The 16,067-nt window shown below is 46.7% G+C and overlaps 1 protein-coding gene across 2 annotated transcripts in view; it reads right to left on the reverse strand.

The window, feature by feature from the left end:
* Positions 1–6,910, reverse strand: part of TMTC4 (transmembrane O-mannosyltransferase targeting cadherins 4) — a 190,988-nt gene extending 184,078 nt beyond the window's left edge. The window contains exons 1-2 of one of the 2 annotated variants that reach the window (XM_073569507.1): positions 6,724–6,910; positions 4,616–4,825 (exon numbers count right to left, since the gene is read on the reverse strand). In XM_073569507.1, the coding sequence (XP_073425608.1) occupies positions 4,616–4,774 (159 nt within the window). In that variant the 5' untranslated portion in view covers positions 4,775–4,825; positions 6,724–6,910. The remainder of the gene's footprint in view (positions 1–4,615; positions 4,826–6,723) is intronic. The other variant, XM_073569505.1, reaches the window with a different exon arrangement.
* Between the last annotated feature and the right edge of the window lie 9,157 nt (positions 6,911–16,067).

Below are 16,067 nucleotides of genomic sequence, written 5' to 3' on the forward strand. Positions count from 1 at the left end.
GACCTTTCAGGGAGAGTTTTCAAAAGTTTCATTTTCATCAGAGACAGGATTACAATGACTGATAAAACCTCTATACACAGCTGATTACTTAGTGGCATCACCAGTCACAATAGGTGATGTTACAGTAGCTCTTTTTCCCCCTCCCTTCACAATGACCTTTGTTGTTTCTTAAGTGTCTAATGAGCACAAAAGACAGGGTCTGAGTCACTCTGTTGCTGCTAATGTACATGTGCATCTCATGAAAGAATAGTATGATATGGTCTAATAAAGCCTCAGTAGCCAGTGTGAAAATTGCAAGATGTCTACTTTTTAATTTTAATACAGAATGTGATATGGGGAACAAAAACATTGAGCAAAATTTTAAAAACATTCAGCACAAAAAGTTGATTTAAACAATAATTTACTATTTAACCAAACCTTCTAAAAACAGAACTGTACAGCAAAGTAGCTGGAAATGATCAAACAGCTGTCAGAGCTGGCTGTCAGACACAATGCAATTTCCTATACCAACTATACCTTCCCAAACCCCGTATACACAGCGCTAAACAAGCACTGTGTCTACAATAAAAAGAAGTGCCAACAACACTGCTGGATTATAGGAGACTCAGTCAGATCTGCAATGTAATCAAGAGGCTGAATGTCTTCTGTAACTGGGGCTTATATATCAGCCCCAGTTACAATGCAAATCAAGTGAAAAAAAAAAAAAAAGTTGAAGTGTCCCCCAAAAGGTCTTTTATGGCCTTATTTTAAAGGTGGCACAGTACGTAAAGTAAATGAAAATTAAATAAATACAAATCAGGAACAGGATTTAAAAAAAAAAAAAAAAAAAAATAAGCTGCCAACAGCCACACCCTCGATGGGAAAAAACACATGTTCGATATATAAAAATAATTGTTAAGTTAAGGAGTACTAATTTTAAAATTATATTAAGTGTATTTCAGTGGTAATTTATGATTAAAAAATAAAAAACATACCGTATTTTTCGGACCATAAGACGCACTTTTTTCCCCCCAAATTTTGGGGGAAAGTGGGGGGTGCGTCTTATGGTCGCAATGCACGGTACCTGGTGCGCTGGTGGCAGCGGGCGAGGCTCTGCGGTGCGGTGGTGGCAGCGGGCTGTGCTCCGGTGCAGGAGCGGCAGCTCCGCCGGCGTTTCTTCGCAGCCCGGAGGCCCCCGCACACCCCTTGCTGGGCGCCGCCATGTTGCGGTGGCCTCCGGGAGCATGGCCGCCGGCAAGATGGCCGCCGGTCCGGGGACGGCGCATGCGCAGCTTCAGATCTCGTGCCGAGATCTCGGGGGGCGAGATTCAAATCTCGGCAACGAGATCTCGCCCCCCGAGATCTCGGCACGAGATCTGAAGCTGCGCATGCGCCGTCCTCGGACCGGCGGCCATCTTGCCGGCGTCCATGCTCCCGGAGGGCAACGCAACATGGCGGCGCCCAGCAAGGGAGCTGCGGTGGCCGCCGGGCTGCGAAGAAACGCCGGCGGACCCGCCGCCCCTGCACCGGAGCACAGCCCGCTGCCACCACCGCACCGCAGAGCGCCGCCCGCTGCCACCACCGCAGAGCCCACCTGTCCCTGCCACAGCTGCCCCAGCACAGCTGCCCCTGCCCCAGCACAGCTGCCCCTGTCCACCTGTCCCAGCACAGCTGCCCCTGCCCACCTGCCCCAGCACAGCTGCCCCTGCCCACCTGCCCCACCTGCCCCTGCCACACCTGCCCCACCTGCCCCTGCACAGCCCACCAGCCCCAGCCCCAGTGCAGCTGCCCCAGCACAGAGCCGCCGCCACCGCACGAGCCTGGACCACTGAATGACCCCTGTGACTACTTCTCCACCTGTGCCGGATCCCTTCCCAGGTAAGCTGAATTCGGACTGTAAGACGGACCCCCATTTGACACATTATTACTTTTTTCCCTATTTTCCTTCTGAAAATAGGGGTGCGTCTTATAGTCCGAAAAATACGGTACTTTTACTTTTCACAGATACACTAATATCGGGAGAAATGAAAATTACAAAAATAATGCCCCTCGTTTGGAAAATGGTTACCGTCATGGCCGAAAGCGTTGGCACCCTTGAAGTTGTTCCAGAAAATTAATTTTGTATCTCTGGTCCTCAGATAGTTCTCGTCTTCTCCTCTTTCCGTTCTTCATGATTTGGGTGGTACACACGCATACAAAAATTTAGTTAAATTAATCCCTGTTTATCTGGTGGTTTCAGGTGTGATTGTCATATTGCCCACAACTGTTACTTGCCACAGGTGAGTTTGAACGAGCATCACATTCTTGAAACAAGTTGCTTACCCACAATTTTGAAAAAGTGCCAATTTTGTCAGGCCCATTTTGGGAGCTGTGTGAAGTTGTATCCAATTTGCCTTTTTTCTCAGTTTTTTTGTGCTGTTCCAATATATGCAAAGGAAATAAAAGTGGGTATAACAAAACATGTTGTGAGTTCATTTTCTGGTCCAGTTGTGAGTTCTCCTTCCAGGCTCCCTCTGGTGGTAACAGGAGGTAGTGAGGCTGGTTTGGTCAGTAGAGATCTGCCACCTGAGAATGAGGATGACGATTGGACCTCAGGAATCTCAGATTGGATTTAAGACAGCCGACGCCCTACTCTGCTGCTGGTGATTTCTTCTGCTTGTCAGGTCTTGGTTCTCAGCTCTGTTCCAGTCATCTAAAGCCAAGTTTCTCTGCTAATGTTCACACTTGATTTTGTTGTTCTATTCAGTTTTTTGTGTGGTCAGCCAGCCCCGGCTTGGGCTGTGCTGAATTTATCTATATTTGCCAATTTGCTTTTTGTCCCTTATTAGATTGGCCTCTTTTTGCTCTGTCTCAGAATATTTCAGAGTGCTGATATAGTGGGAGAAGTCTAGCGACTTCAGGGTTAATTTTTGTTATCAGAAGTGTTGGACATTATTGTGTAGGGTTTTGGGCAGATTGCAGACAGTGTCTTTTCTTTCCTTTCCTCTCTAGTTAGTTTGGGCCCCATCGTTTGCTCAGCCTATTTTCCTACCTGTGTTTTCATCTTGTTTCACCGTCAATACGTGTGGGGGCTCTCTATTCCTTTGGGGTCTGCTCTGGGGCAGTTAGTTTTCCCTTTTCTTGCTTTAGGCTTATTTAGTCCTCCGGCCGTGACGAGGCGTCTAGGTTCATCGTACGCACGCTCCACGGCTGCTGCTAGTTGTGTGGTAGGATCAGGGAGCTGCAATCTGCATAGTTCCCAACCTCTCTGTTTTTTCTGGACTTAGCATGTTTAGGTTTTTTCCTCCTCGGTGACCCATTCATAACAGAGACATGTGTAATGTGTAGTAATGAAGGATTTCTCCCAGAAAGTTATTGGGAACAAGGATGCCAACACTTTTGGCCATGACTGTATATGCTGTGACATTACAATTTTCTGGTATTTGCATTAGAGAACCCAGTGAAAACCAGGCAGAAAAAAACCCACTTATCTCCTTACTAGATGAGGGCCTAATGCTATCGCATCGGGAGGGCAGTGACATCAAGATGGGGGCAGCTGTGGGGCGCTGGGGGTGGCGGCCCACCCACCTCCATGCAGTCACAGCCTGCAGGAAAGACTGTGTTTTGCGGCCTGTGCTGGAGATGGGGTGCGGCGTCACCAGAGGGTGGCCACACCCCATCTCCAGCACGGGCCTCAAGCCGCAGTCTTTCCTGACGGCTGTGACTGCACAGAGGTGGGTGGGCAGGCAGCGGCGGGATCCGGCGCATGTAGTCAGGCGGCGGGTCCTGGCAGGGGTCCAGCGGCGGCATCCCTCTCATTACACCCCCCTCGTTACACCCCTCTCACAGCCAGCATGAAAGACGGTGGTTTGCGGCCTGTGCTGTAAATGGGGTGCGGCGCCACCAGAGGGTGGCCGCACACCACCTCAAGCACATGCCTCAAGCCGCGGTCTTTCCTGCTGGCTGTGACTGCACGGAGGTGGGTGGGTAGGCAGCGGCGGGATCCGGCGCGTGTAGTCAGGCGGCGGGTCCTAGCGGGGGTCCGGCGGCGGCATCCCTCATTACACCCCTCTCACAGCTGGCATGAAAGACTGTGGTTTGCGGCCTGTGCTGTAAATGGGGTGCGGCACCACCAGTGGGCGCCCGCACCCCATCTCCACCACAGGACGCCAGCCGCGGTCTTTCTTGCCGGCTGTGACTGCACGGAGGTGGGTGGGCAGGCAGCAGGTCCAGCGTGGCAGTTCCGGCGGTGTACCGCTGGTGGTACTGTGGAAGGGTGCCATATTGGAATACCCATCACTTGGGTATTCCAATATGGCAGTCGGTGTACTTACGGTGCAGAGCGGTGGATTGTGGGATTGCAGGACATCCAGACGGAAGTGGATGACGGATAATTTAAGGCAATTATATAAATATATCTCCTATCTTCCAAACTATTCACTTGCTATGTTAAGCAAATCTTCCCTACTTTCTGGTGGCATTCTATAACAACGCCATAATGAAAAGTCAATTAGTTCTTTAGAAAGACAAACTCCATTGTGATGTTGGTGTATGGAGATTACACAGTGGAATAAAAACTGGGCAACGTCTTCACTCTCATAATTCATCAGTTTTCCAGCAGTGAAATTACACCGATAACACAACTTCTGGCACTCACCTTATTGTTAATGATCGCTTCTGAGTCATCAAAGACAAAACTGCCATTATAGCTATTTGCAAAGCATACCAATGACAAGAATCCAACTAGACACTTCGCCCAGAATTTAGAAAGGTGAAACAATGGAATGTCTTGATCCAATCCATCTGCTGCAGCCATGGTGTATATTCATACCAAACTGTGCACGTCAGCATCCTGTAAGTCACAACCCTACAAAGAAAACAAAAGTGTGATGAACTGTTCTTCAGTCACAGACGAATACATGACAATTGTTACTTTATAAAATATGGAAGGACAAGTTACCATCCAAACAGAAAATCACCAAAACCAGTCAGCCAAAATATATAATCTGTAACCTAATAAATATCTACCATCTATTCTCTACAAATCTAGCGATGAGTAAGGCACAATGGTCAGCTAGATGGTATATTAAACAAAACATGAGATCTGCTGCCATGGCCTTTGACAGGTTGTAGCAGTGATGTCTTTACTGCAGCACACATAACTACCATCTCCGGTCAATAAGGCAAGAGACCGCCGAGTCGTGATATGACCGCTGCAGCCCATCTACAAAAAGCAGGGGTAAAGGCGCAGAGAAGCACTGGAGCAATGATGGGGGAGCGCAGCCAACTTTGTTTTAACCTATGCAACCCTATAGTACAGAATAAAATTTGGTGAATCTCACTTGACACGTTAGACACTTTCTCTTCCTTATGACACCCCTTGGTTTGCCTTGCTCCTTTGTAGACACTAATGAGGCAGAAGAGTGTCTAAAACACATGATGGATGTGGAGATAAGCACAAGTATCACTCAAAATCCTGAAGCATTGAGCTTAGTACATTATCCCAACATGTCCACTTCCTCCGTGAAAAGGATGCTTTCAGTAAGTGGATTCTTATTGGTTGGCAAATGCAATATTCAGATTGCCTCCCCCATAAAACAGGATCTGTTAAAAGGCAGCACACCAGAGGTCATCTTAACCACCAGTCCACAGAATATGCCGTCAATGGTTGATACTTGCCAGTCCTATGGAGTGCCCAGATCAGAGCCCCCATGGAGTGCTACTATCAATAGAGAGGTGGCAGCACAAGCGCAGGTCTCTGTTGGTCTCTATGGGACAAGTTAGCTTGCTATGCCAATTTTGGAACATATCCTGTCTGGATAGTATGTGACGGGTTCCCATTCTTGAGAGAAATGCATTTATTAGACTTTTATGGGATACCCTGTGAATATAACAAAATTCTCAGAGATAGGACAACTCCTTTAAGAGCAAATTTACTTGTAAAACTTGGTTCCCCTATAAGCTGACATACAAGCGTCAATGCTTTCTATTGTATTAGCCACCGTTTCACATACAATGGAAGTAGAAACGGTCGGGTAGATCACCTGTCAGATGTATGGCACCTGACCTATACTGTATACAGAAGCGGTGAGACAGGTCCCACGTGGGATGATCTACTGGAAGATGGTCCTGATTTTGTAATGGACAACACTACAAAGTCTGCAATGCTGAAAACACTAAGATCTTGTGCCATATACAGCAATAGCTTTTCCTCAATTAATGTGAGATCAGACACATTGGAACTTTGTTACAAATATATGGTGGCTGGATTAACCCTTTGTACTGACAATCCTTTGCATATTCAGAATTTTGATCCAGTGTGCCCCACACATCCACTGTGCCCCCCATATCCGCCGTGCCTCCACGGACAGATCCCTGATGACCTGACAGATGAGGTGTACAACCATTATCCAGGGATAGCAACATAAAAGCCCTTAGGCTGGAAACAAGGAGCAGCTTTTGTGTCAGGACCCACTATCAGCTGGCCATGGCTTTTCCAGGCAGACTCCCCACACAGCGCCTGGAGGGTCTATATACTGCTCTCTGACACTTTATTACAGATGGGAACTTTCCCCCTGGGCCGTCTCTGTGCTCGGCGCCTGCTGTACACCTGTGCATTACTACAGTCAGTCAGTGACCGGTAATAACATTATAACGGCACTGCATTGTTCTCCATCCCCAGAGCCACCGGGGCACAGCGGCGGGGGTGATGCCATCTACAAGCAATGGCACAGCAGAGCTGTGCGCACCACAGAGGACACTCACTGGAGAGGCTGCGGTACTAGTGCTGCTGCCTTTGTGTCCTCCGCCTCCTGCCTGGTCCCGGGTCCTGTGCTGCCATCACACGGGAGGGAAGGGCTGCAAATGACACCCACAGCACAACAGGAAGACAGCGCACACCTATAGCGCGGCTCCTCCACCTCGTCACGTCACACTCCTCATCTGCCGCATACAAAGAGCGCAGCTATTGGCGTCCTCCTGACACTCACTGATTGGCTATTGTCTTCCAGCTTCTCATTGGCTGCGCACAGCTTACTCTCTGTGCACGTGTTTTGTGCTGAGCCGTGCGGTGTGTACGATGTGTGCTGGGTGCAGGGCCGGTTATAGTGGGGCCCTAGGCAAAGTTTAAAATGGGGCCCCAAATGCTAATATATTGCACATGACACAGAAGCATTTCGGCTGTAGTTACATGCGCTGAGTTCAGGACGCTAAATGAGTGTGATCGAAGTCGTTCAACACTTGTTTCCCGGCCTCTTTCCACCATCTGAGAAAGAATGAGGGTGTGTGCACACATTGCGGATTTGGCCCTGAGGTTCCGCAGCACTTTTCCATGCGGTGTACAGTACCATGTAAACCTATGGAAAACCAAATCCGCTGTGCACATGCTGCGGAAAATTTGGTGCAGATTTACTGCAGTTTATTTTCCGCAGAATGTCAATTCTTTGTGTGGAATCCGCAGCGTTGTTACACCTCTTCCATTATAGGAATTCATAGGTGTAAAACACAAGCGAAATCCGCACTAAATCTGCAGGTAAAGCGCAGGCATTTTACCTGCGGATTTAGCAAAATCCGCAGCCAAATCTGCAACGTGTGCACAAACAGGGTCGGACTGGGGTGCCTAGGGCCCACCAGGGGAATTGACTCTAGGGGCCCACCCTATGGCTACCATAAACGGTTTTATTACGTGTTCATTTTTTGGCCTCTCCCACTAAAGCGTGTGCCTTTTAGAAAGCTGTACAGTACAGTGTGCAAAAGAGAACGCTCTCAGCCTCCTATATATCATACAGACCACACTCTCAGCCTCCTATATATCATACAGACCACACTCTCAGCCTCCTATATATCGTACAGACTGTACTCTTAGCCTCCTATATATCGTACAGACCGCACTCTCAGCCTCCTATATATCGTACAGACTGTACTCTCAGCCTCCTGTATATCGTACAGACTGTACTCTCAGCCTCCTATATATCGTACAGACTGTACTCTCAGCCTCCTGTATATCGTACAGACTGTACTCTCAGCCTCCTATACTCTCAGCCTCCTATATATCGTACAGACCGCACTCTCAGCCTCCTATATATCGTACAGGCCGCACTCTCAGCCTCCTATATATCGTACAGACTGTACTCTCAGCCTCCTGTATATCGTACAGACTGTACTCTCAGCCTCCTATATATCGTACAGACCACACTCTCAGCCTCCTATACATCGTACAGACCACACTCTCAGCCTCCTATATATCATACAGACCACACTCACAGCCATCTATATATCGTACAGACCGCACTCTCAGCCTCCTATATATCGTACAGGCCGCACTCTCAGCCTCCTATATATCGTACAGACTGTACTCTCAGCCTCCTGTATATCGTACAGACTGTACTCTCAGCCTCCTATATATCGTACAGACCACACTCTCAGCCTCCTATACATCGTACAGACCACACTCTCAGCCTCCTATATATCATACAGACCACACTCACAGCCATCTATATATCGTACAGACCACACTCTCAGCCACCTATATATCATACAGACCGCACTCTCAGCCTCCTATATATCGTACAGACCACACTCTCAGCCACCTATATATCGTACAGACCACACTCTCAGCCTCCTATATATCGTACAGACCACACTCTCAGCCACCTATATATCGTACAGACCACACTCTCAGCCACCTATATATCGTACAGACCACACTCTCATCCACCTATATATCGTACAGGCCGCACTCTCAGCCTCCTATATATCGTACAGACTGTACTCTCAGCCTCCTGTATATCGTACAGACTGTACTCTCAGCCTCCTATATATCGTACAGACCACACTCTCAGCCTCCTATACATCGTACAGACCACACTCTCAGCCTCCTATATATCATACAGACCACACTCACAGCCATCTATATATCGTACAGACCACACTCTCAGCCACCTATATATCATACAGACCGCACTCTCAGCCTCCTATATATCGTACAGACCGCACTCTCAGCCACCTATATATCGTACAGATCACACTCTCAGCCTCCTATATATCGTACAGACCACACTCTCAGCCTCCTATATATCGTACAGACCACACTCTCAGCCTCCTATATATCGTACAGACTGTACTCTCAGCCTCCTGTATATCGTACAGACCGTACTCTCAGCCTCCTATATATCGTACAGACCACACTCTCAGCCTCCTATATATCGTACAGACTGCACTCTCAGCCTCCTATATATCGTCCAGACTGTACTCTCAGCCTCCTATATATCGTACAGACTGTACTCTCAGCATCCTATATATTGTACAGACCACACTCTCAGCCACCTATATATCGTACAGACCGCACTCTCAGCCTCCTATATATCGTACAGACTGCACTCTCAGCCTCCTATATATCGTACAGACCGCACTCTCAGCCTCCTATATATCGTACAGACTGTACTCTCAGCCTCCTATATATCGTACAGACCGTACTCTCAGCCTCCTATATATCGCACAGACCGCACTCTCAGCCTCCTATATATCGTACAGACCGCACTCTCAGCCTCCTATGTATCGTACAGACCGTACTCTTAGCCTCCTATATATCGTACAGACTGTACTTTCAGCCTCCTATATATCATACAGACCGCACTCTCAGCCTCCTATACATCGTACAGACCACACTCACAGCCACCTATATATCGTACAGACTGCACTCTCAGCCTCCTATATATCGTACAGACCGCACTCTCAGCCTCCTATATATCGTACAGACTGTACTTTCAGCCTCCTATATATCATACAGACCACACTCTCAACCTCCTATATATCGTACAGACCGCACTCTCAGCCTCCTATATATCGTACAGACTGTACTCAGCCTCCTATATATCGTACAGACTGTACTCTCAGCCTCCTGTATATCGTACAGACTGTACTTTCAGCCACCTATATATCGTACAGACCGCACTCTCAGCCTCCTATATATCGTACAGACTGTACTCTCAGCCTCCTATATATCGTACAGACTGTACTCTCAGCCACCTATATATCGTACAGACCGCACTCTCGGTCTCCTATATATCGTACAGACTGTACTTTCAGCCTCCTATATATCATACAGACCACACTCTCAGCCTCCTATATATCGTACAGACCGCACTCTCAGCCTCCTATATATCGTACAGACTGTACTCTTAGCCTCCTATATATCGTACAGACTGTACTCTCAGCCTCCTGTATATCGTACAGACTGTACTTTCAGCCTCCTATATATCATACAGACCGCACTCTCAGCCTCCTATACATCGTACAGACCACACTCACAGCCACCTATATATCGTACAGACCACACTCTCAGCCACCTATATATCGTACAGACTGTACTTTCAGCCTCCTATATATCATACAGACCGCACTCTTAGCCTCCTATACATCGTACAGACCACACTCACAGCCTCCTATATATCGTACAGACCGCACTCTTAGCCTCCTATATATCGTACAGACTGTACTCTTAGCCTCCTATATATCGTACAGACTGTACTCTCAGCCTCCTGTATATCGTACAGACTGTACTTTCAGCCTCCTATACATCGTACAGACCGCACTCACAGCCACCTATATATCGTACAGACCACACTCTCAGCCACCTATATATCGTACAGACCACACTCTCAGCCTCCTATATATCGTACAGACCACACTCTCAGCCACCTATATATCATACAGACCACACTCTCAACCACCTATATATCGTACAGACCACACTCTCAGCCTTCTATATATCGTACAGACCACTCTCAGCCTCCTGTATATCGTACAGACCACACTCTCAGCCTCCTATATATCGTACAGACCGCACTCTCAGCCTCCTATATATCGTACAGATCACACTCTCAGCCTCCTATATATCGTACAGACCACACTCTCAGCCACCTATATATCGTACAGACCACACTCTCAGCCTTCTATATATCATACAGACCGCACTCTCAGCCTCCTATATATCATACAGACCGCACTCTCAGCCTCCTATATATCGTACAGACTGTACTCTCAGCCTCCTATATATCGTACAGACCACACTCTCAGCCACCTATATATCGTCCAGACCACACTCTCAGCCACCTATATATCGTACAGATCACACTCTCAGCCTCCTATATATCGTACAGACCACACTCTCAGCCTCCTATATATCGTACAGACCACACTCTCAGCCTCCTATATATCGTACAGACTGTACTCTCAGCCTCCTGTATATCGTACAGACTGTACTCTCAGCCTCCTATATATCGTACAGACCACACTCTCAGCCTCCTATATATCGTACAGACCGTACTCTCAGCATCCTATATATTGTACAGACCACACTCTCAGCCACCTATATATCGTACAGACCGCACTCTCAGCCTCCTATATATCATACAGACCGCACTCTCAGCCTCCTATATATCGTACAGACTGTACTCTCAGCCTCCTATATATCGTACAGACCGCACTCTCAGCCTCCTATATATCGTACAGACTGTACTCTCAGCCTCCTATATATCGTACAGACTGCACTCTCAGCCTCCTATATATCGTACAGACCATACTCTCAGCCTCCTATATATCGCACAGACCGCACTCTCAGCCTCCTATATATCGTACAGACCGCACTCTCAGCCTCCTATATATCGTACAGACTGTACTCTCAGCCTCCTATATATCTTACAGACTGTACTCTCAGCCTCCTATATATCGTACAGACTGTACTCTCAGCCTCCTATATATCGTACAGACTGTACTCTCAGCCTCCTATATATCGTACAGACTGTACTCTCAGCCTCCTATATATCGTACAGACTGTACTCTCAGCCTCCTATACTCTCAGCCTCCTATATACAGTATCGTACAGACTGCACTCTCAGCCTCCTATACTCTCAGCCTCCTATATATCGTACAGACTGTACTCTCAGCCTCCTATATATCGTACAGACTGTACTCTCAGCCTCCTATATATCGTACAGACTGCACTCTCAGCCTCCTATATATCATACAGACTCCACTCACAACCTCCTATATATCATATATCCGCACTCTCAGCCTCCTTTATATCGTACAGACCGCACTCTCAGCCTCCTATATATCTTACAGACTACTCTCAGCCTCCTACAGTTAAAAACAGGGTGGCACATGTTAAGAAGCTGAAACTCCTAAACCCTTCATCCAATTTTAATGTGGATACCCTCAAATGAAAGCTGAAAGTCTGAACTTCAACTGCATCTGAATTGTTTTGTTTAAAATTCCTTGTGGTAATGTCTAGAACCAAAATTAGAAAAATGTTGTCTCTGTCTAAATGTATATGGACCTAACTGTATGTATCGTACAGACCGCACTCTCAGCCTCCTATATATCGTACAGACCGCACTCTCAGCCTCCTATATATCTTACAGACTGTACTCTAGGCATCCTATATCACATACAGACCGCAGTCTCAGCCTCCTATATATCTTACAAACTGTACTCTTGGCATCCTATATTACATACAGACCACACTCTCGGTATCCTATAACAGATACTTTCTGTAAGAGGCTGAGAGTGTGGTATGAATAGTATATAGGATGCCGATATAGCGATATGTACGGCATATTGGCCTAATATATGACATACACGCTGTCGGCCTCATATTAGGCCTCCTATGAGACATACAGACTGTCGGCCTCCTATTAGGCCTCCTATAAGACATACAGACTGTCGGCCTCCTATTAGGCCTCTTATAAGACATACTGAGTGTCGGCCTCCTATTAGGCCCCCTATAAGACATACAGACTGTCGGCCTCCTATTAGGCCCCCTATAACACATACTGAGTGTTGGCCTCCTATTAGGTCCCCTATAAGACATACAGAGTGTCGGCCTCTTAGATACTGTACAGACCGCACTCTCTGCCTATGTACGGCATACAGGAGAATGATAGTGCGATCTGTACAGTCGGTATACAGGCCTCATATGACATATTAGGCCATATAAGAGTGTGGTGTGTGTGTGTATCTTATATAGGAGGCACTGGCAGAGATTGTGATCTGTGATGCAGCATCATGTCGTGCGTATGAGCAGGACCGGTTTTAGGCAAAGTGGGGCCCTAGGCAGGGGCGCCAAATGCTAACATATTGCACATCACACAGAAGCATTTCAATTGTATTTATATGCGCTGAGTTCAGGACGCTAAATGAGTGTGATCGACAATATTGAAGTTGTTCAACACTTGTTTCCTGGCCTCTTTCCACCGTCTGAGAAAGAAAGATGGGGATAGAACAATCACTAATGGATCAATCTGTCCCCATACAGTATCATGTTATCAGCAGCACATCTACAGTTTACACCCCATAGTCCTCAATATAATATAATGTGCCCCATAGTCCTCCATATAGTATAATACGCTCCTCAGTCCTCCATATAATATAATACACTCCTCATAGCCCTCCATATATTAAAATACACACAGTCCTCTGTTGTGAACTCCTTTGCTCGGATTTCTGAGCCGAAGCTCCCTCTGCTCCCTCTGATGGTTACTGAGAGTAGTGTAGCTGGCCAGGTGGATGGAGGTTCTCCACCTGACGATGATAATTGGGAATCTAGGATTGATGGCTGGGAGCATATAATGGAGCTCGCTGCTCTTGAAGGTTGCTGGTGATTTTTTCCTCTGTGTGCATGTGGAGCTCTTTTGTCCCCTGCCTGATCTTTATATTCAGCTAAGTGATTCTATTGCTAATCCTTTGCATCTAATCTGGTTGTCTTTTTTTTGCTTTGCTGCTAGGGTTCAGCATGCTCCGTGCTAGGGGCAGCGATGGGCCCTGCTTCATATGTTGCAGCTTGTTCAGTCCCCTGTTATGTTAGTATCTTTTTGCTTGCTGCCAGTTTATACCAGAGTGCTGATCTAGCGGGGGTGAGATTGTGTGATCTCAGTTTTTTTTCTATATCAGAAGTGTTGGACTTTTTCATGGTTTTGTGCGTGATTGCAGACAGTATCTTTTTCTGTCCTGTCTAGACAGCTTGGGCCCACCATTTGTTCAGTCTGTTCTCTGCCTGTGTTTGTGTCTCATCTTGTCTCACCGACAATATATGTTTGGGGGCTGGCTATTCGTTTGGGGATCTGCTCCAGGGCAGTTTAGATTTCATCTTTCTGTCTTTAGGCTTAGTTAGTCCTCCGGCTGTGACGAAGCATCTAGGGCATCGTAGTAACGCTCCACGGCTACTACTAGCTGTGCGGATAGGATCAGGGGTCTGCAATCCGCTTAGTTACCAACCTCTCTGGTCTTCTGGTGGCTTAGCCTGTTCCTGCCATCATCCTCGGTGACCCATTCATAAGTCCTCCAAATAATATAATACACTCCTCCATATATTAAAATACACTGCTCAGTCCTCCATATAGTATAATACACACCTCATAGTGCTCCATATAGTATAATACACCGCCAGTCATCTATGTAGTACAATTCACTTCCCATAGTATAATGCACCCCATAGTTCTTCATATAGTATAATGTATTCCCCATAGTCCTCGATACAGTATAATGCAGCTCACATATAGTATAATGCAGCCACCCCACAGAGTATAATGCAGCCCCGCCATACAATATAATGTAACCCCCATAGAATATAATGCAGCCACCCCTTAGAGCAGTGGTTCCCAAACTCCAGTCCTCGCGGACCCCAATAGGTCGTGTTTTCAGGATTTCCATAGTGTTACACTTGTGAGAAAATTCCTGATGCCTTGATGATACTTCCATCACCTGTGAAATACTATGGAAATCCTGAAAGCATGACCTGTTGGGGTCCACGAGGACTGGAGTTTGGGAACCACTGCCTTAGAGCATAATGTAGCCACCCCACAGAATATAATGCAGCCCCCCTCATATAGCATAATGCAGCCCCTCCATAGTATATATGGCAGACACTTATATAGTGTAATGTAGCCCCTCTATAGAATACAGTGTAGTCCTCCTCATATAGTATAATGCAGCCCCAATAGAATATAATGTAGCCCCCTCATAAAGTATTATAAAGCCCCCATACAATATAATATAGCCCCCCATAAAATATAATGCAGCCCTCCTTAGAGTACAATGTAGCCTCCTCATATAGTATAATGTAGCCCCTTCATAGAGTATGATGCGATCACTCACCATAGAATATAATAAAGATAATACAGCCCCCCATAGAATATAATGTAGCCTCGAATAGAATATAATACAGCCCACCTCCCCATAGAATATAATGTAGCCCCCCATATTATATAACTGTTATGAGTGAGTCACCAGAGGAGGAAAAAACAAAAATACAAGCTAAGTCCAGAAAACCGGAGAAGTTGGTAGCTAGCGGATTGCAGACCCCTGATCCTATTCACAACAACTAACAGTAGCCGTGGGGTGTTCCTACGGTGGTCCTAGACACCTCGTTCACAGCCGGAGAACTAAATAACCCTAAAGAAAGAAAGGGGAAATCTAAACTGCCCCAGAGCAGACCCCAAAGCAATAGACAGCCCCCAACATGTATTGACGGTGAAAACAGATGAAAACACAAACACAGACAGAAAGACTGGCTGAGCAAACAATGGGGCCCTCACTAACTAGATAGGACAGGAAAGAAAAGCAACTGTCTGCAATCACGCAAAAACCCTGCCAAAAATAATGTCCAACGCGCCTGATAGAAAAGGCCCTGAACTCACTAGACTTCAAAATCACTATATCAGCACTCAGGTATATTCTGAAAACAGAGCAAAGAGATCAACTGATCAGAGACAAAAATGGAGTTCAGCCAGTCCCAACCAGGGCTGGCTGAACACAAACACTAAGTAAACCAGACAAAATTTCATGGAAAAATATAAAGCAAAAACTTAGCTTTAGTAGACAGGACTAAACTGGAGGCCAGAGCTCAGAGCAGAGAGGATCACCAGCAACCCAGCAGGGCGTTGGCGGCCTTATATCCACTCAGAGATTCCGGATGTCCAATCACACTCCACCTGTTCAGATGACAGGTTTTTCCCATCCAAATCAATTTCACTACCTCCTTTCACCAGCAGAGGGCGTTCATTGGACATCAAAGGTGAAGAAGAACATGAGCTCATAACAATAACACAGCC

Source organism: Dendrobates tinctorius, unplaced genomic scaffold, assembly GCF_039654945.1.
Source record: "Dendrobates tinctorius isolate UK_male_01 unplaced genomic scaffold, ASM3965494v1 ptg000026l, whole genome shotgun sequence".
NCBI lineage: Eukaryota > Metazoa > Chordata > Amphibia > Anura > Dendrobatidae > Dendrobates > Dendrobates tinctorius.